Source organism: Oryctolagus cuniculus, chromosome 10 (assembly GCF_051225735.1).
Source record: "Oryctolagus cuniculus isolate XC-2025 breed Fujian yellow rabbit chromosome 10, ASM5122573v1, whole genome shotgun sequence".
Taxonomy (NCBI): Eukaryota; Metazoa; Chordata; class Mammalia; order Lagomorpha; family Leporidae; genus Oryctolagus; species Oryctolagus cuniculus.
The window spans coordinates 98,966,050-98,985,362 of record NC_142876.1 but is presented as its reverse complement, the minus strand read 5'-3'; the positions used below and the strand labels follow the sequence as shown (position 1 = coordinate 98,985,362).

Sequence of the window (19,313 nt, the reverse complement as noted above, 5' to 3'; positions counted from 1 at the left end):
CAGCCCCCGCGGGCTTCCCCAGGCAAGGATGAGGGCAGCAAGAGGGAACAAAGGCCCAGTCTCTGCCCGCACGGGCCCCCACCCCTCTGCCTGCCCCTGGCACAGAAGGACCAGTGCCCGAGGGAGCCCAGGGCAAGAGCAGTGCCCGCCGCTTTGCCAGGGCCGCTGCGAGAACCCCGCTCCCCCGCGGGCCTGCGGCCTGGACAGCAGCTCCTCTGTTCTCGGGTGGCACAGGTGAGGGCTGCCGGTCACACAGGCTTGAATCCAGGGCCTGTGGTGGCAGAACCAGAGCTGGGGCGGGGACACGGGCCCTCGAGCTTCATGGGCAGCCCAGTATGGAAAGGGGCCAAGCAGCCTTCACCCCTGTGGCTCTGCTGGCCCACCTTACCTGGGGCCAGCCCAGTGCTAACCCGGCAGTCTGCTTGAGGGACAGAGCCAGGTAGAAGCAGAAACAGGGAAACTGAGTCAGCATCCAGGAACTTACCTGGTGCAGGTAGTGAGGAGACGGCAGCCTTGTGGAAGCGCCATTCCCCACCCATAGGTGACACGTGGCTGCCTATGGGAGCCTGTCCGGAGGCCCAGAACCCCAGCAGGATGGGTAGCTGGGGGGCTGGCTCCCTTCCATCTGTGGGGCACCTTGGTCTATGCGGGTGCTGGGCGGTCCCTGGGAAAGGCCCAGGCCCCCTCCATACCTTCCCAGAAACCATGACTCACTTTAAAGAAAAAATAATATTTATTTGCAATATAAACAAACTCCCGTTGCTGGCTCAGGAGTTATATACGTCTGTGTGTGTGTGTGTATATATATGTAGGGTCACAAATCTTCCTTCATACGGTCAGAAAGCGAAACTGGCCACCCTCGGGCACGCCCTCGCTCACACAAATCTGATACATCGTTCTGGGTTTGTCTTGTTAAAAATTAAAAAGAGAGAGAGAGAGAAAAAGAGAACCATGTACAGCGCGGGAGCTTTTTGTCAATTTCTCGACTGTGGCAAGATTTGAACCCGCTGCCCGAGAGCATCCCTGAAGAGCACCCCCGTGAGGTAAGACGTGGTAGGGGTGCAGTTTCCGTGGCCTGGCTCCCGCGCCGAGTGCTGGCTCCAGCAGGGACCCCAGCTCCCATGCAGTCCTGACGCTGGGTGGAACCGAGGTTGAAAAAGGAACAAAACTGGAGGGGAGTAACGGAATCCGTGGCTTTGTTCTGCGGGGACTGGGGTGGGACGGACAGAGCCTATGCCCCTGCCACTCATCCATCCGTGCCCTGCCTGCCCCTGCCCTGGGGCTGAAATGGGTGCAGGTTTCCTGGTGGCAGAAGGCATGGGACAAGGAAAAGGGCAGGGCAGGTGTCCGTGGGGTGAGGGGTGGGGCTGCCCTCCCCCCCACACCCAGCGAGAGAGGAAGAGACAGAGGAGGGGTCGTGTGCACAAGAGGGCCCCGGGCTCGGAGCTCCCGGGAGCTGAGCCCAGAGGGCTAATGCTACTGCTTGGCAGTCCCCTGGGTGCCACTCCGCTAGGACAGCAGCAGGGCCCCCCACCTTCTGCCTCGGGCAGGGACCTCCAGAGGGGCGATGGGAGCGCAGAGTACGCCGAGACCCCCCGTGCAGGCCACCAACCACAACCCGCAGGGTCTGCCGAGGAAACGGAGGCTTCACACATGTGCAAAATGCATTTGGTCAAGATCCACGCGGGGTTTGTCTTTCCCATTGGAAAACGGAAGTGAAACACACCGATAATGCTTTTTTGAAGTGGGGAGAATGAAACTGAGAACGCTTCTCTCTCTCTCTCTCGCAGGACCAAGAAAGGGATGAAATACTGGTTGATAACAATCCACCGCTGCGTGGAGCCTGAAAATAATACTTCCCATTAAAAAAAAAAGAGAAATCAAGAAGAGCTCGCACATTCTCTGTGCTCCAGGGAGCGCGGATTCAGGTGCCCCAAGTATGGAGTAAACTCAGGGCCGCGATGCGTCTTTAAAAACCAGCCCCAGTGGCCAGGCCGGCAGCACAAGGGTGCTCTGGGCCCAAGAGGCCCCGGCGGTCCCCCAGGCCGTGTCTGAGCTCTGCAGGCCTCGGCAAGTCCCGAGAGGCAGGCCTCCGCCTGGGACCCAGGCATGGGTGGCGTCTATGTGTTCCTCAGGCCAGGGCCAGCAGGCTTGGGCCCTCCCACTTGGCCCCGGCGCGGGCCGGGAGGGGCACTGAGCTGCACACCCGCGCACGCGGTCTCACGTGGACTCGAGCGTGTTGAGTGGGAACAGGTTGTGGTTGGTGGGCGTGGAGAAGTAGAGCTGCTCGCTGGGCGCGTGGTTGTCGCACGGGCTGCTTAGCCCCAGCGTCCGCTCAAAGTCCAGCAGCTGCCCCATGAAGTTGAAGTTGGGCGAGATGTTGGACTTTTTCCTCTTGACGAAGTCATAGGCGTCGTTGAGTGACAGGTTCATCTTCTGCATCAGGTAGGCCACGGTGACCGTTACTGAGCGGCTGATGCCTGCCAGGCAGTGCACCAGGACACCACACTTCTTGGAGCGGGCCTCATCTGAAACACACAGGCATGGGTCAGGGAGCAGCCTTCCTGGCGGGGTGGGGTGGGGTGGGGTGGGGTGCCAGGCCCGGAGGGCAGCAAGGCCACCGGCTGGTGCCGCCTACCGAGGGACCCGGCCAGCCTGGCACAGATGGGACAGCCACTGGGAGCTGCGGAGGGGGCTCTGTTGTGCGTTAGTTCCCAGTCACTGGTCGGCCCTGTGCCACAGCGTCCTCGTCTGTAAAGTGGGCCCATCACTGACACCACTCGCGAGAGGCCCTGATAAGCACGAGCTATGGTCACCACTGCGACCTCTCCTGCTGCCACCCATGACAGCTGCTGAGGGCCCCCTGCACCCTCCTGGGTCTGTGCCACGGCCAGAGCCCCACTTTATCTACGTGGAAGCAGATGCAGAGACAGTGTGCCGAGCCTGGGCCACCCGGAGGCTCCTCCTGACCCAGCACCTGCTGGGCGTGGGGTGGGATCTGCCCTCATGGTGCAGCCCCCATGGGTGCTCCCACAGCCTCCCAGGAAGCAGGCTCGCAGGAGGCTCTTCCGGAAGGAAGTGGGTGGCCCTGCCCAGCCCAGATGGTCCCCTAGGCCTGAGCTCCAGCTTGGAAGACCCAGGGATTCGCATGATGGCCACGCCTGACACGTCACAGGTGGGGTTTGCCACGTGGGCTCCTGACACTCAGCAGACCCCCACCCCACCCCCCGCAGGCCTGCATGCCAGCACATTTCCCACCACGGCCACATCTGCCAGTGTCCGGTGCTGCCCTCACACCCCTCAGCCCGGCACAGAGGAGGTGAGCGGCCGCTGCCCCTCTGGGCCCCACTGGGAGCCTGGCACACAGCGGGTGCTTGGTCAGTGCTTGCCCACAGGGTAACCCACAGGTTCCCCAATTCTTCACCCCTCCACCCACTGGGGGTGCTCAGGATCAGACTTAACCCCGACTCGGGGACTAGCTGAGGCCGGGGAGGCAGGAGCAGGGCAGGAGACAGCTGTGTGGTCTGACCTTGGGGTCTGGGGTGACACACAAGGGTGCGGGGAAGGCCAGGGGCCCCAAACTCGCTCCCAGGTGATCCAAAGCACAACAATTTCTGCTATTATCTTTTGCCCTCTCAGGTGTGGCGGGTGTTAGACCCTGTCCCCCTGCCCCAGGGCCTGCTCAGGGCCTCTACCTGTCACTAGTCAAGTGGGAAAAAACATACCCCACCCCTCTGCATCCTGCTCTATCGCCCCCAGATGTGGGGGCCCTCGGGAGGGATAAAGGTACCCACAAGCCAGGCTCAGCTCCCCTGCTGAGGCAGCACCCACAGCCCCCTTGGCCGTGACCCCAGGGCAGGGCTGGAAGCTCCAGGCGGCCCTTCCCCCAGGCCTCAGCGTGCTTCCTTCCTCCCAGCCAGGCACCTAGTTTTGGTTCCCAGTAAGCGGATGGGGGGGGGCTCCCCACTTCCTGTTATTAACGCCAGCCCAGCCCAGCTGACACCAAACGCCCTCCACTGGACACAGCTGCCACTGGGACATGACAGCCCAGCCCCCCAAGCCTGCCGCAGAAGGCAGACCCAGGAACACTGGGTCCTCAGGCATACAGAGTCCACCTCGTCCCTTCCCCACGGCTGGGCGAGGCCTGGGGCCGGGGAGAGGCCCTGCCGCCCAGCAGCCCAAGGACACGGGACTGGGTCTGAGGGGCATCTGAGGGCCAGGGGCGGGCTCAGGAGGAGGGCTTTCCCAGCCTCCCTCTCTGTACACCCCCACACTCCAAGCGAGCCTGGTAGGCTGCTGAGAACATCGGGGGCTCCCTGGCTCCAGGGCTACCTTGCAGCCCTCTCAGGTACTCAGCCAAGCCCGAAGAGGCACCATGACAACCTGGTCCTGGAGAGACACGTGTGCCGGGGTGTGATCCAGCATGAGCGAGACCGTGGGAGGCCTGCGAGCGGGGGTGTTTCAGTTTGATATGCCCAGAACGGCAGCGGAGCCAGAACACCAACTGGAGAGCAGGCAGCCCCAGAGGTGCCCACAGCACAGCGGCTGGGGGCACGCGGGGGGAGCCTGGGGCCCAGGGGACTCTCAGGCCCCGACAGGTAGAGGCCTGAAGGAGGACTCAATGACTCATGGCAGGTCCGGGTACACCCACGGGCACACGCTGGCACACGCAAGGCACACACAAGTCCCGACAGGCCCAGAGGTGCGCAGTTGGGCGCGGGCGACACCCTGAGTCCCCGCACACACCTTGCCGCGCCCGCCCACCCAGCAGCCTCCCGCTCGGCTCGGCGGCGGCAACACCTACCGATGAAGCTGATGGCCTCAGGGAAGAACTGGGACAGGTTCTGGCTCCAGTGGTCGGAGATGGGGATCTGCTTGTAGGTGAACTCCCCGCCGTGCTCGAAGGCGTTGGGCAGGTTGGGCGTGACATTGAGGATGTACTTGATGCCGTACTTGCCGAGCACGTCCAGGTTGGTGGAGTCCTTGGCGCAGCCGAGGTAGAGGTAGGGCAAGATCTGGACGGGGAAGGCTGGCTGGCTGGACGGCACGGGGCTGCCGTCCGACTCGGTGGCACTGCTGGGCAGCTCCCGGTCCGACTCGCCATCCGAGCAGTCAGAGCTGATGCGCAGGCCCCCCAGGCCCAGCACGGAGGCGGGCGGCGAGCCGCTCGGCGAGGACGAGCTGTCCACGTGGGTCTCGCAGTGCTCCGAGTACTCAGTCTGGAACTTGTTGAAACCACCTGTGGCCGGGGCGAGACGGGCCCAGGTGAGAGGCTGCCGAGCGTCCAGATGGGCTCCCCACGTGGAGCAGTCCACGTGGGCCATGCCCAGCCTGCTGCCCGTGTGCCCTCTCCTGGGTTCTCTCCACCTAAACCATGCCCACTTCACAGATGAGGAAGCCGAGGCTCCAGGACGTGAAGTAACACGTCTACACCCGGAACCCTTAACCCTGACGCTCAGGGCCCCTGGCCACAGGGCACTGGAGGACATGGCCCTGCCCACTGCTCCCCTGTAGCTCCCTGCACACCCGGGCTCGGTAACAGCTCCGTGGTGAAGCAAAGCAGACAACCCCATCTATGGACGGCATCTGTGCGTGTGCAAACCCTACCCACAGCGGAGGCCACGGGGGCCAGAGCTGCACAGAGGTTAGGAGGCAGACAGGCCTGGGAGTCTAGTGGGGGTTGTCCACCCCCCGCCACAGTGAAGGTACTGGCTGCGACAGGTTCCCTAAAAGGGTCCCAGCTCCACGTCTCAGGAACCCCCATGAGGACACAAGGCCCCTCAAACCTAGGACCCGTGGGAGGGGAGGCCTCTGGAGCCACAGAGAGAGGGCAGAGATGAAGGGGTGCCTGCAGGGCCCGAGGGTGCTGCACCCCTCCCCTCCCTTCCCACCCGCCCCGCTGCCAGTGAGAGGCCATTTTGGAATGTTAATTGGAAACACCAGCCGCAGCCACTCGCCCCCCCCCCCCCAGCACTGCCTCCCCTTTCTGCAAGCCCTGGGAAGGCAAGCTGGGGACCTAGGAGCCCCCAGAGGCCAGGCCAATGGACACTGCCTACGCCCTGCCCCAAGCGCCTCCAAGAGGCGGCAATCCCCGGGGTGCTGGGAGCCATGCCAGGATCCCAGAGACCCCCAACCTAAACGGACCCAGGCACACAGGCAGGACTCCGCTGTGAAGGGTGGCCTCCCTGACCCCGGCCCAACAGGGACACACTCTGCAGGCTGGACTTGCGCCCTGCCGCTTTCCAGGTTCCAGGAGGTGGCCTCTCCCTTGGCCCGGGGGCGCCGCTGTCGCCCATCCGCGGGGGAAACAAGGACACCTGGCGGGGAAAAGTTGTTCCACCCACTCGAATCGTGACGGGAAACGGGCCCCGTGGGCCCCAGCCCACTCCGTGGGGGACGGGCTCGCCGAAGGGCGGCTGCGGGCCAGGGGCGACGTGGCGCCGGCCGGGGCGGGGTGGGGGGAGGAGATGGCCCGCAGCGGGGGCGTCGTGGAGCCCCGATCCCGCGTGGGGGTCTCGGGGCGGCCCTCACCTTGGAGGTAGTAGGCCTGGCAGCCGTCGTCGCGCAGCTTCTGCAGGAGCAGGCCGAGCACCGAGGCGGGGGCGCCGGGCTCCGGCTGCCACTCGGCCGTGGCTTCGTCGTAGAGCAGCACGGTGGCCGCCTTGCAGCGCGTGGCGAAGCGCTCCTTGTCGGCGTGGTTGGGGATGATGGAGCGGATGGGCAGGTTGCCCTTGCGCAGGCGGCGCAGCATGAGGCCCGGGATGGCCAGGTTGATGGCCGTCTCGATGTGCGACGACTCGAAGAGCTCGTGCGGCCGGCAGTCGAGCAGCAGCAGGGACGCGCCGCCGCGCGCCTCCAGCTCCTCCTGCAGCCACTCGGCGCTCTTGCAGGGCATGGCTCCCGCTCCCGTCGCCGGGCCCGCCCCGGTGCCCGCGCCGGCCCCAGACCCCGCACCGGGCTCCGACCCCGCCCGGGTACCCCCAGCCGCCGCCGCCCCCGAAGCCGACATGTGCGACCGCGCTGGGGGGCCGCGGACCTGGTTTTTCATGGGCAGCGCGGGCGGCCCGGGGCCGGGGCCGGGCACCTGGCCCTGAGACGGCGCCCCGGCCGCGCGGGCCCCAGCCGCGTCTCCGGGCGCCCGCCTCCCGCCGCCCTGCGCGCCCGCCGCCCCGGCCTCCCGGCCTCTGTCCCGCCCGGCCGGCCCTCCGCGCGCGCCGCGGCCTGACAGCCCCAATTAAACCGCGGCTCCGGCGGCCGCGCGCCGAGGCGTCCTCCGGGGGGCGGGGCCGCGGGCCGGCGCCCGGGCTTAAAGGCGCCGCGCTCCGCCGCCCCTCCCCGCAGGGCGCGTGCGGGGCCCGGTGCTCCAAGGCTTCCGCCTGCCGCTGCTGTCTCGCCCCGCCCGGGGGCCCGGGCCCGACGCCCTCGCGAGCCCTTTCTGTTAGCACTCCCAGGTTGTCTGTGCCCACGGGAGGTCTCCTACCTCTGGCACCCCCACCCCACACTCACACCAGCCTCTCCCCGAGAATGGGGCGGGGGGCGGCCACGCTGAGGTAACCTCTCCCCTCACGCCCAGCACCCTCCATTCAGGCAGGTGCGTTCAACACATGGAAGCTGAGCGTTTGCGGCGTGCCAGGCACTGTGCTAAGGCGGTCACCATTTCAGGCGACCGCATCGTCCCCCACACGGCCGCAGGCGCTGTTCCTTGAGGAACATCCCACAGGTCCGATGGGGACTCAGTGCCTCGGCGTCTGGCTGGCTAGGACGGTCCGCGGCCGCCGCACCCTCCGCGGGAGGCGGGGAGGCACCCCACGAAAGGACCGACCCTGGAAAGTGAGTGCGGGCCCTTTAAGAAAGCTTTACAAGCGGGGTGGTGACAGGCGCCGAGTGAAGCGCCACGTGACTTTTCCGCGGGGCGGGTGGGAGGGGAGCGAGTCTTTATAATCTGCTTTCCTTCGCCTACCTCCCTCTCAGTGCACTAATCAGCTTTCACGGCAGGCGGGCGCACGCCGCGCAGATAACCAATCGCAGCCAGGGGAGGCTGTTGGGGGAGGAAGGCGGGGGTCCTTCACCGGCCCCACCCCGTGCGGGAAGTGGGCGGGGCCTCCGCGAGTGTGTGTGTCGGCTTGCGGGCGGGCGGGGCGCCGGAGGTGAATGGATCCGCAGGTAGCGCCCGAACAAAGCGGCTCCTCTCTGGCGTCGCGCGTGCGCAGAACCTGCCGTGCCTTCCCTACGGAGCTAGGACGGCCAGGCGCCCCGGGAGGGAGCTCGCGCTCAGGCCCTGCTGTTCTGGCTGCCGCCGGTCAGCTCTAAGCCACCTCGCCCCGACCCGGGCTGGCGTTGGTGGGGCCTGGGATTGGACTCAGGATTTGAGCTCCCAGCTGTCCGGGAGCTGCCCTCGCCTCGTGCCCCCAGGCTTGCGAGCCAGGGTTAGTCTACTTGAATGGTTTCATCCTGCACCCGCAGGCTGTGTCCCAAAGGAGCAGGGATGCGGCCACAGATGGCCTTATCAGCCGGAACTGGATGCCCAGAAAGTGAGAGTCAACCCCAGCTCAGTGCTGCCCTGTCCACTACCAGGAGAGGAGGTTTTTTTGGTTTGTTTTTTGTTTTTAAGATTTACTTGGGCTGGCGCTGTGGCGCAGCAGGTAAAGCTGCCGCCTGCAGTGCCGGCATCCCATTTGGACATCGGTTCGAGTCCCGGCTGCTCCACTTCCAATCCAGCTCTCTGGTGTGGCCTGGGAAAGCAGTAGAAGGTAGCCCAAGTGCTTGGGCTCCTGTAGCTGCGTGGGAGGCCTGGAAGAAGCTCCTGGCTCCTGGCTTCAGATCAGTCCAGCTCTGGCCGTTGCGGCCAATTGGGAAGTGAACCAGCAGATAGAAGACCTCTCTCTCTACCTCTCTGACTTTGAAATAAATAAATCTTTAAAAAAGAGGGAGATTTACTTATTTATTTGAAAGGCAGAGTGTCAGAAAAATCTTCATCTGCTGGTTCCTCAAATGGCAGCAACAACCAGTGCTGGACCAGGCTGAAGCCTGGAGCCCGGAGCTCCATCCTGGTCTCCCTCATGAGTGGCAGGGCACCAAGTACCTGGGCCTTCTAGCTGAGACTCAAAATGGCTGCAAGTGTTGCAAGTGGTGGTTTTATATACCACACTGCTAACTCCAAGAGGGTTGGGGGTGAGAGAGAGAGAGAGAGAATCTTCCTTCTGCTGGTTCACTCCCCAAATAGCCACGATGGCCATGGCTGGCCAGACTGAAGCTGGGATCCAGGAGGTTCTCCCGGGTCTCCCACATAGGTGCAGGGGTCCAAGCACTGGGGCCGCCCTCTGCTGCTTTCCTGGGTGCATTCTCAGGGAGCTGGCTCAGAGGTGAAGCAGCTGGGACTCGGAACCGGAGCGCATATGGGACGTCGGCGTCACAGCAGCAGCTTAACCCACTATGTCACAACACCAGCCTCCAGGGAATCTTAATAGGGGCCTAGCTCCCACTCCACAATGAGATGAGTGGGGACTGAGTCAGGGCTGGACACTCTAGTCCCGGACGCCTGTTGCTGGTGACTGAGCCAGCTGCTGCCCAGGGCAGCTCCACCTGGCCAGGGGAGGTGTACATCGGGGATCTGCTGAGACCTACACTCAATCTGCTTGCCCTTGATCCCTGGGACTGCTTCTTCTTTGGTGGGGTGCCCATCAAGACAATGTATGGCTAAGCCGGGCAGGGGGCAGGGGGATTATGGGAAGGTTGGCAGCTGTCCCGCCTGCCAAGTTCCTGGATGGGTACCCACAGCCACGTGTGCCTGTACTCACCCCCCCGTACACAACGCCCTCGTAGGGCCACCTGCAACATTAGCACGAAGCACCAACAGCTCCCTCTGCACCCATGTATGCTCACGGCATACAGGTGTGTACACAGATCTCTGCACGTGGACCCAACACACTTGTGCACACACACACACAGGCCCCCCACCCCTGCTGGAGGGGCTCCCACAGACGGACTGGTGGGATCCCCTTTCTGCCCCCCAGCCCTCCGGGTCCCTGGGCTCACCTGTCCCTGTTGGTTGTTCCCAGGACCTCTGTGACTGCAAGTTCTGGGTGGAACAGGCTCCCCCATTCCTTCCCCCCAGCAGGGGGGTGCTGGGCCCTGGGTAAGGACACTACGATGCTGGGAAGCTGATCAGCTCTGGGGTGGCCACCCTGTGCCTGTTCAACTGTCGGCCATAGTGGGTGAGAGTGCAGGCCCGGAGGGGCAAACGGCCCTGGCAGGAGAGAGGGTCATGTGTGGGACGATCAGAGCTTAAGACTGGGCAGGGTGGCAGCCAGGGCCTGGGGGATCTGAGCAGACTGCCTATGGCTGCTTGGGGAGGCCACAAGGGAGAGAAGAGAGCCCGACTGGTGGCAGCCCTCACCTCCATCCTCAGCGGTTTTCTCACCGCATGCCTCGGGCCAGGGAGTGCATAGGGCAGTGCAGTGGGGGCTCAGATGGCATCAGCCCAGCTTCCTTCCTCCCTCTCGCAGTAATGGGATAGGCCTGTGGCCACTCATTTGGCAGGTGCCTCTTCCAACCACACACCCAGCCCGCTGGGTATGGAAGACAGAGGACACTCCATCCCAAAACTCTTCTAAGCTTTGTCTCCTGCAGACATTGCTGGCCAATCACAGCACTTTTCTTGCTGAGCCATCTCCTGCATGAGCAGCCGACTGTGGAAGGCAAGGGAGATAAGACCTATATGGACTAAGGCTGCAACTTATGGCCAGACTATGGCCTCTGCCCCTTCCCCGGATTCACTTCTCCCTGACCTCCTCCTGCTCCCTGTGCGGGCCCCTGCCTCCACATACTTCCTCTTTCCACGTCCCCCACTCTGGGACCAGTGAAGGGCAGCCAAACCTGGGAGCGACTGGGCCTCTCTTTCATCATTGGAATCCTACGGGATCCAGTGGGCATGAGACGAGGGGAACCTCGTCTGAGTCCTGAGCCCCCTTCCTGCCCCCATTCCAAGGTCTCCCAGGCATGGGTTCCCGGAAGAGGCATGGAGCCCGCTGGGCTGCTGGGCCTGGGCCATGGGTGTTTCAAGTCTACCCAGAGCTGACTGGGGATTGATGTGTGGAGGGCCTGGTTTCTCTCCTGGCAGAGAGGCCACGTCCTGTCCTGCCCTCACTCTACTGCAGCCTCTCTCTGACTTTCACATCCTCAGCCATGGGAATCACCCCAGTTTCCCCAGTGGGGTGTGCAGAGCAATGCTTGTCCAACCCTTGTACAGTTGGGAAAGCTGAGGCCCAGGAAAGGAAGTGTCCTGCCCGAGGGCCTTGCTGCAGCCCCAGCCAGTGACTCACTCACTGGGCCTGGAGTGAGTCATGGGGGCCCAGGTGATGGGAAGGCAACACAGCCATCCACAGCGTCCTGGGCATGGTGTGGGGGGGCCCTGGGGCTCCCAGCTATGAGCCCATATGGGCCCTGTGGGCCTCTTGGGCGGATGCACACCTGACGGCCCCGTCCTGTTCCCTCTCGCCTCACTCCTGGGCTTTGCATCATCCCTGGGAGGGCTGCCGGCTCCCTTGACGGATGGGGAAACTGAGACCCGTGATCACCAGGCAGCTGTGGCAGGGTGCCCAGGAGTTCCCAGCTGGTTGTATTGTGGTTTGCGCCACCCCCCACCCCAACCCTCACCACAGGTGCAGTCACAGTCCACAGGGATCCCACAGCTGTACTGGCAGTTTCCCAACCCTGGAGAGGTGGGGGACGAGAAGGGGGCGAGGCGGCTACCCAGCCACTTCCATGGCAGGTGTGGCTCAGCCATCCCAGGCTCCACGTCAGAAACCATCTGCCCTCCTCCTCCCTGACCCTGTCCTGGGCCCCGCCTCCACCCCGACAGTCCACACCTCATGGAGCAGCAGAGGGTCTTTTCGGAATGTCAGTCCCACGTTCACCAGCTCCAAAGCTGCCTGTTGTCCTCAGTAGAGTCCAGGCCCTGCTGTGTGGCCCCAAGGCCCCGGTGGTGATCTGGTCCTGCTTGGCCGGCCAGGGCTTCTCCCCCTGCTCCTTCCTCCTAGGAGCCTGGACTCTCCCTCACCCCTTCTCCAACCTGGGGCCCCAGAACTGTCCAGCCTGACCCTCTGTGGGCCGGGACACTCGTTCGTCTCTCCTCCTTGCTCTTCTCTTGGACTACCTGCCTATCCTCCTTCTCCAAGGCCAGAGGCACCTGGGAAGTGGCAAGGACTGGAAACCCAGCCTCCTTCTAGAATCTTCTGTGTTGTTAGCCATGAGCATGTGGTCCTATGATTTGAAAGGTGGCTGGCTCGCTCTTACCTTGCTAGATGATTCTGGTAGCCACTCACTTCCATTTCCCACTCGAGCCCCAGCTTGTCCTACATGAGGTGCCCAGAGCCATTCAGTGAGAGCCCTTGGGGCGGGAGGTCACCATCCGGCAGGACCCTGTCACCAGGGCTGTCCCTCCTGCAGCTGCTTCCTCCCCAGAGTGAGTCTCAATGCCTCCCTCTAGAGAACTGTAGTCCCTGGGGTCCCATGTTTGGTCCCTCAGACCAGCCCTGCTCAAGCCTGGAGTAGGGGCTGGTTGGGGAGAGGGCTCTGACTCAGCTGGACACCCATCTGCTGACACAGAGGTCACCCCCAGGGAGTTAGGAGAAGGGGCACCCCATAGCTGGGGCAAGCAGGCTGACTGCAGCCACGTCCCTGAGGCTCAGGTGAGCCCAGGTGAGCCCAGGTGAGCCGGGCCTCCTGCTCTAAAGTCTTGGGTAACGGCACAGCCCTTCTAACCTCTTACATCCCTGACCGCACGGCCCCAAGCGTCTCTGCCCTGGGCTGATCCCCTTCTTTCTTACCTGACACCCCAGTGTCTGTGGGCAGCACCCCAGGAGCACACCCAGAGCTCTGGGGGTCTTCAGCTGCCTGCCCACCTGGAGACTATGTCAGCCCCACCTCCCGCCCAAAGCTTCTGATCCTTGTAATGGCCACCTCTGCCAGGAAGGGCCTGGAGCCCAGAGGGTTAGGAGAGGAGGAACAGATGGCTTCTCAGGCAGGTAGTGTCAGTCACAGCAAAGGTGAGGGGCAAGGATGGGGCTGGGGCGCCCTGGTGGGTCTGTGCTGCGAAAGCTGAAGCCAGTCCCACGTCTGAGGCTGGGAAGGCGGAGGGCAGGGATTCCCAGGGCATCCGGCAGGCGGATGTGCCAGGGGCCTGGGCTGGGCCCGCTCCGGTGGGCAGGTCCCTCTGTAGCTGCTGGGCCTAATTGCCTTATTAGCATCTGCCTGCTGCCTGGGCCTGTCTGGTCCCCTCCCTGCCTGCCCACGCGGCCCTGTTTTTCAGGAATCCTCCTATGAGGCACTGATGGTGACAGTGACAAGGATCATGATGAGGCTGGGGATGTGGCCTGGGAACCAGTGTGCTTGGGCCAGGCATGGGGTTGCTGGTCTGTAGGCTCACCGCCTAGTCCCATCCAGGTGTCACACCCATCCCTGTCCCCATCCCACCTGGGCTAGGCTGTGTTCTCAGGCAGGCAGCACAGGAAACCATCTGGGGGATCCCCTGCCTGGCCCAGCCCCACACAGCCCTCCTCCTGCCACAGGGGCACACGCCCCGACACGTGGCAGACTCCCTTCCTGAAGAAATGAGGGTCCCTGGAGAAGGGGGGGTCAGGGGCTCTGCCTCTCAGGGCTCCCAGTACAGCTCTGCCAGGGGCCCCATCCACCCACTTGGCCAGGTCCTGGCTTATGCAGCGCCCCATCGGAAGACAGCTCTGGCCTCCAAGCCCCGCAGGATGATCCTCTGGCCTGAGCCCTAGGGGCAGCTCTGAGCCCAGGGCCAGTGGAAGTCAGTTTAGCAGTGGCTAGAGACCCCTGAAACCTCAGACACCCTGGAGCCACCAGGCCTGGCTCAAGAACTCCCTCCTCAGACCACAGCCACTGCCCAGATGGGGGCTCACCTGAGCAATGCGAAAGCCTGGGCTGGGGGTCCGAGGAAGACCCTGCTCTGCCGCTGCTGCAGACTTGGGTGGGCCCTGGAGGTGCCCTAGCCCTTGGGCTTCACTCCCTCCAGGATGCAATGAGGCGGTGCCCTCTGCTGGCCTTAACTCCCAGGGGTGCGGGGCAGCCAGGCAGGTTCCATGTTGGAAATATCACAGGGCTGGGCACGGACCCCACAACTACCCGCATGTACTACAGGCAGCAGGAGTGGCCTTGGTGGGCTTCTCCTGCACCAGGCAAGGTCAGGTGCTGACCACCTGTCAGGCCCTGTGCTCAGCACAGTAGGACAGCCCTATGTGGCCTTCAGCCACCAAGGGGTAAATGCACTGGGACAGGGCAGGTGACATGGGTGATGTGGAGCCTGGGGACCCTCACCAACACACCTGGTACCAATACTTGCTCCACCACTGGCCTCCTCTCTCCTAGCCTCAGTTTCTTCCTCTGTAAAATGGGCATGTAGCAGACCACGCTGTGGGGCAAGAGGCAGTGAGCTGTGGTGAGGGTCCGGCCCAGCCCCCTGGCTCAACTCTCCACATGCCTGGGCAGTGGGCTGAGGGCCTGGGAGAGACACGGCCCCCAGAGGGAAGGCCTCCTGGAGCACAGGCATGGGAGGGAGCCCAGGAGCAGCTGTGCCAGGAGTGTGGGCAGAGGCAGCACCGACAGGGCGGGACAGGACACAAAGAAGCTCTTCTGAAACTGGGGCCAGTGGCTGCCCCATCCTGAGGCTGGTGTCGCCGTGGGGTGGTAATACGGACACTCCCAACACTTGGGGCCTGCCTGTGCAGGTCCCACGGCGGGGGAGGGCCTTGCCTGCCTGCCTCAAGCCTCTCCTGTATGTCCGTGCCGCCCGCTCTCCCATGAGGAAGAAACACGGACAGGGAGGGAGTCCGAGCCAAGTCACTTCCTGCCTTGGCCACCCCAGCCCCCACTGGCCTCCTGCTCCCCCTTCCTGAGCTGTCACCCCATTCAGTGCCCTCCCCCTGCACAGACCCAGCAGACAAGGAGTCTTACCCACGGCGGGGGCGGGGGGGGGCTTCAGACTACCCCTCCTGCCTCCCCACGGCTCCCCAGGACACCAGGCCTGCCAGGTCCACCTTGATCCAAAGTCCAGTGGTCAAATGTCTGGAAGCAGTGGACTCAGCGGCTTCAGCTGCGCTGTGCAGGAGGCTGCCAAAGGCTCTGACAAGCCCTGCAGGGACGCAGCTGGCTTAGCTTGGCTCAAACTCTGGCCACTACAGCACCAGGTTTTTGGTGTTGTCTGCAAAACTTCACCTTCAGTGCGGGCTTCGGGAGAGAACGTTGCCTGGCGCTGTTCAGGGCGGTTCTACGCACTGCACTCCCTTCCCGTTTTCAGAGGACAGGCTGAGGGCCGTCTGGTTTGCTGCTCAGAACCCCTGTGCTGCTGCCCACGTGGGATCAGAAGCCCTCTCCCCGCCCAGGCCTGGGAGGCTACACTGACCCGGAATCAGGCTGCAGAGGCTGCGAGGAGCAGGGTGCTGGCCGCGGCACCCCCACCCCCCACCCCCACCGACAACGGCTGGCACTGGCCGGCTCCTGGCCATGACCAGCTCCTTGTGGTCTCCAGTTCAGGGCCGCACGGGGCCAGACAGGGGCCAGACACGGGGAGGCTGCCACGTCTCCTCACAGGGGCTGTGGCCAGCCCCCTCCCCAGCCCAGGCCAGAGTTGGGTTACGAGCCCTGAGGGTCTCCTAATGAGTTCCACATGTGGTAGATGCCTCGGAGAGGAAATGGGAAGGGGCTGGGGAGGGGGAGAGGGGCCTGCGAGGGGATTGGAAACATGTGTCTGTGGGGGAGGAGGCGAGCCTGGGCAGGGGGACACACTTTATCCCCAGAAGTGCTGGTGCCCACCCCCCGCAGGTTGGCTGCCAGGCTCGCAGGCCCCTGTAGGAGGCCCCCCAGCCAGCGGCCTGCTGGCAGGTGGCAGGAGAGGCCCCTTGGAGGCCTACACCACTCCTTCAGACAGAGAGCACAAACGCCTGCCCTGCTGGAGTTCTGAGCCAGCAGAGGGGCTGGTGGGAAGGTCTGTAGGGGCAGGAAGAAGCCCCTCTGCACCAGCAGGCCAGTCAGAGAGGCCACAGAACCCTCCAGCCCTCAAACCTCGCTTTGCCCTTGGCCGACAGCCAGGCAGGGAAGCCCAGCACGTGGCGCGGTCACTCCTGCTGGGAGCCCATGTGATGGGTGAGGCAGCTGAGGCACAGGGACGTGAAGCCAGAGCATTCCTGGCAGTGGGCACTGCAGGTACAAAGGCCCTGGGGCTGGAACGTGCCTGGCGTGTCCAGGGGAGGATGAGGAGGGGGCTGTGGGGAGGGGTAGATGGGTAGGACCTCCCTGGATGAGGCTGGGAACCACTCCAGTGAGCTAAGCAGGGAGGGTGCGGTCGCTCACAGGTCTTTGATTGGTTATGATTTTCTCATCTTGCAGTTTAGGAGACTGGAAGCTGCGTTGAGGGCAGACAGGGAGGGCCAAGGGCGGAAGTGGGAGGCCACAGCCCAGCAGGTCCTGGCTCCCTGGAGGCTCAACTCAGGACATCCTGAGAGGTGGCCAGGCCCACCCAGCCTTCCTGGGCAGGCTGGAGGGGTGCTCACCTGACAATGCACTAGAGGGTCCTATGGAAACAGGGCTCCCCCAAACCAGAGGTATTTGCCCCCAGTAGGATACTGGGCACACCTCTCAGAGGGCTGGGGGCACCCTGGGGGACCTCACAAAGGGCCTTATTCCTGGACACATCCCAACTCCCTGGGGTTTTGGACCCAACCCAAGAACCAGGGACCACCCCAGGAGCACAGGTCAGCCCCACAGCTGCAGCCCAGAAACCCCCCTGCAGCAGCCCAGGCCCGGAGACAGAACAGTGGGCAGGCGCACATGTGCAGCTGCGTAGAGCGGGGGAGGGCAGATCGCACTGCTGCTCCTGCTCTGAGGGGCTACTGGGGAGCAGACCCGGGGTGGCTGTGCAGGGAGAAAGACTCCCAAGCCTGGGTGGGGTGAGGCCAGCACCCCGCTCCCTACCTTGGGAGCGAAGTGTGTCTTTGGGCTGGCTCCGTGCAGAGGAGAGGTGGGTTCCCCAGGAGGCAGAGGTCTGCAGGGAGAGGCCAGCTGAGTAGGGTGTCTGCAGGGCCCAGGGCCTGCTACCCAGAGAACATGGGCTGGGTAAGGGCAGGCCCCAGGGGCCCAGGGACCTCCGCAGCTCAGGAGTCAGCCTTGCAGTCGCCAGTTGGGTCCTGGTGCCCAGCCGGGGAGGATGGAGTCAGACACTGCTCAGCACGGGCTTCTGCTGGCAAGGCTTCTGCCCACCGGGCACCCACACAAGATGCCGCAGGCCCACTTTCAGGAACACACATTTGTGCCTGGAAGAGAAGCTTGGAGGTGAGAAAGGGAAGCTGGGAGAAACCATCACTTCCTCCCGCAGTGAGGTTCCTTGTCCCAGCGCGCACACTTCCCACGGGCTGTCCGGAGAGGGGCAGGGGTGGGGGCTGCTGCAGTCCTCCTGGCTGGCTGGGAACCAGGTGGACATACCCCTGGCCTTGCTCTAGAAACGGGTTTTCGCGCGGGCAGCTCCTGGCAGGAGGAAGGGTTGCCATAGGCACTTCCTAACAACTCTGCAGCAGGTGCCCCTCTCACCTCGAGCCTGGCTGCGAGGGTCCACATCGTGGGCCTGATGGACCAGGGAGGCAGGGTGAGCTCACGGTGCCGGGACAGCCTGGCTGGGGTGGGCTGGAGCTCACAGGCAACAGGAGGCGTCTGCATGCAGGGTGGCTTTGCTCACAGGAAGTAGGACAACACCCCAGCACATGGGAGTCCCCTCAACAGCCTGGGGCGGGGCAGGGCAGGCAGAGTAGGGGTACTCGCGGAGAACCTGGGGCTTAGACTCTCGTCCCCCTTAAATGGCCGCACTCCAGTGAAAGCTGAAGCCATCAAGGGCCCATCTGGAGCAATCAACGGAGATGAGGTTAATGAGAGGGAGCGGGCGGCAGGGCCAGTGTGACTCACCCCAGCTTGCTCAGCGGGCTGGGCTTCCGGGATTCCCGGCAATCACAAGGACCCACCCCCAGCCTCAGTGACAGCAAGAGGTGGCCTTGGAGTGCTTGCCTCCTTGGGTGGGGAGGGGCCCTGGGGCCACGAGCCCTGAATCAAGCTCCAGGGCAAGGGCCTGAGCGGCCACAAGTCCCCCCCATAGCCCCTCACTGTGCAGGCCCTGTGAGGCAGGCAGGACAGAGGCCTCCGGAGGTTAGGGGCTCCTCCAAGGGTGCAAACCCAGTAGGAGGCAGAGCCAGGGACCCTGACCCTGCTGCTCCACCTGTGCCCCACAGGCTCCACGCCACAGCAAGCAGGAAGCCATGACAACAGACCTTGGGACCCGGGACCCAGGACTGCGCTGGGACGGCGGGTAGCAGGGTTCTCCCGGGGCTGGGACCCAGGATTGCGCTGGGATGGCGGGTAGCAGGGTTCTCCCGGGGCTGGGACCCAGGACTGTGCTGGGATGGCGGGTAGCAGGGTTCTCCCGGGGCTGGGACCCAGGACTGCGCTGGGACGGCGGGTAGCAGGGTTCTCCTGGGGCTGGGACCCAGGATTGCGCTGGGATGGCGGGTAGCAGGGTTCTCCTGGGGCTGGGACCCAGGACTGCGCTGGGACGGCGGGTAGCAGGGTTCTCCCGGGGCTGGCCGTGCCACCTGGGTTTCCGTCAGGCACTCCTGGGTGTGGTGACTTAGGGACGGGGGCAGGGGGAGTTGCCATGGGTCAGGGTGGGGTCCTGGGGGCTGCCTGGCAGGGGTGTCCAGGGGCATCTCTGGAACCCCAAGAAGCTGACAAAGGGAAGGTGGGGGACATTGCAGACCCCTACTCTTTCATTTCACGAGAGCATGAAGGGGCGGGGGCTGGCAAATGGGACTGTTGCTGGGATGTACTTCCTGACAAAGGAACCTCTTCCTAACAGACTGAAACAAAGGAGAGAGGGGAGAGATCTGCAGCGGGGTTTTTTGGGAGCTGTTACCGAAATCCAAAATTAGGAGAGATGACGCTGAGCTGAGGCACCTGCGACTCCAGAAGGGCTGCTCTGTGCTTGGCAGGGAGCGCAGGGGATTGGGAGCAGCCCCAGGCACAGGGGAGCGAGGGGAGGGCTGGCAGCGAGTGCCACTTGGGGAGACAACACAAGAAAAGCCCCTGCTTGTGAGGCCTCCTCCCGAGTTCTGCCCGCTCCTGGCCGGCCGGCGTCCAGCTCGGGGGTCCTGCAGTGTCTTCACGGGCGAGCAGTACCCGGAGTGAGCAGGGCTCCCCAGGACTCTGCCCACTTCCCCATGGGGCTGCCTGCGACCCCCTCCCCGTGGGTTGGG

At 64.0% G+C, this 19,313-nt stretch overlaps 1 protein-coding gene across 1 annotated transcript; it reads right to left on the bottom strand.

Annotated features, from left to right (window-relative positions):
• Window positions 1–714: 714 nt before the first annotated feature.
• Window positions 715–7,188, bottom strand: DUSP7 (dual specificity phosphatase 7). The gene is made up of 3 exons (XM_051852356.3): window positions 6,532–7,188; window positions 4,805–5,239; window positions 715–2,528 (listed from the first exon to the last, which is right to left on the bottom strand). The coding sequence occupies exons 1-3, from the start codon at window positions 7,046–7,048 to the stop codon at window positions 2,221–2,223; spliced, it is 1,260 nt and encodes a 419-aa protein (XP_051708316.1). The 5' UTR covers window positions 7,049–7,188; the 3' UTR covers window positions 715–2,220.
• Between the last annotated feature and the right edge of the window lie 12,125 nt (window positions 7,189–19,313).

What these genes read in the sequence shown, in the direction of transcription:
- DUSP7 (XM_051852356.3), bottom strand. Translation starts at nt 7,048, where the DNA reads ATGAAAAACCAGGTCCGCGGCCCCCCAGCGCGGTCGCACATGTCGGCT. An exon ending in CCAGGCCTACTACCTCCAAG is followed by an intron (nt 5,240 to 6,531) that starts GTGAGGGCCGCC and finishes CCCCGGCCACAG; the next exon opens with GTGGTTTCAACAAGTTCCAG. An exon ending in TGAGGCCATCAGCTTCATCG is followed by an intron (nt 2,529 to 4,804) that starts GTAGGTGTTGCC and finishes TGTGTGTTTCAG; the next exon opens with ATGAGGCCCGCTCCAAGAAG.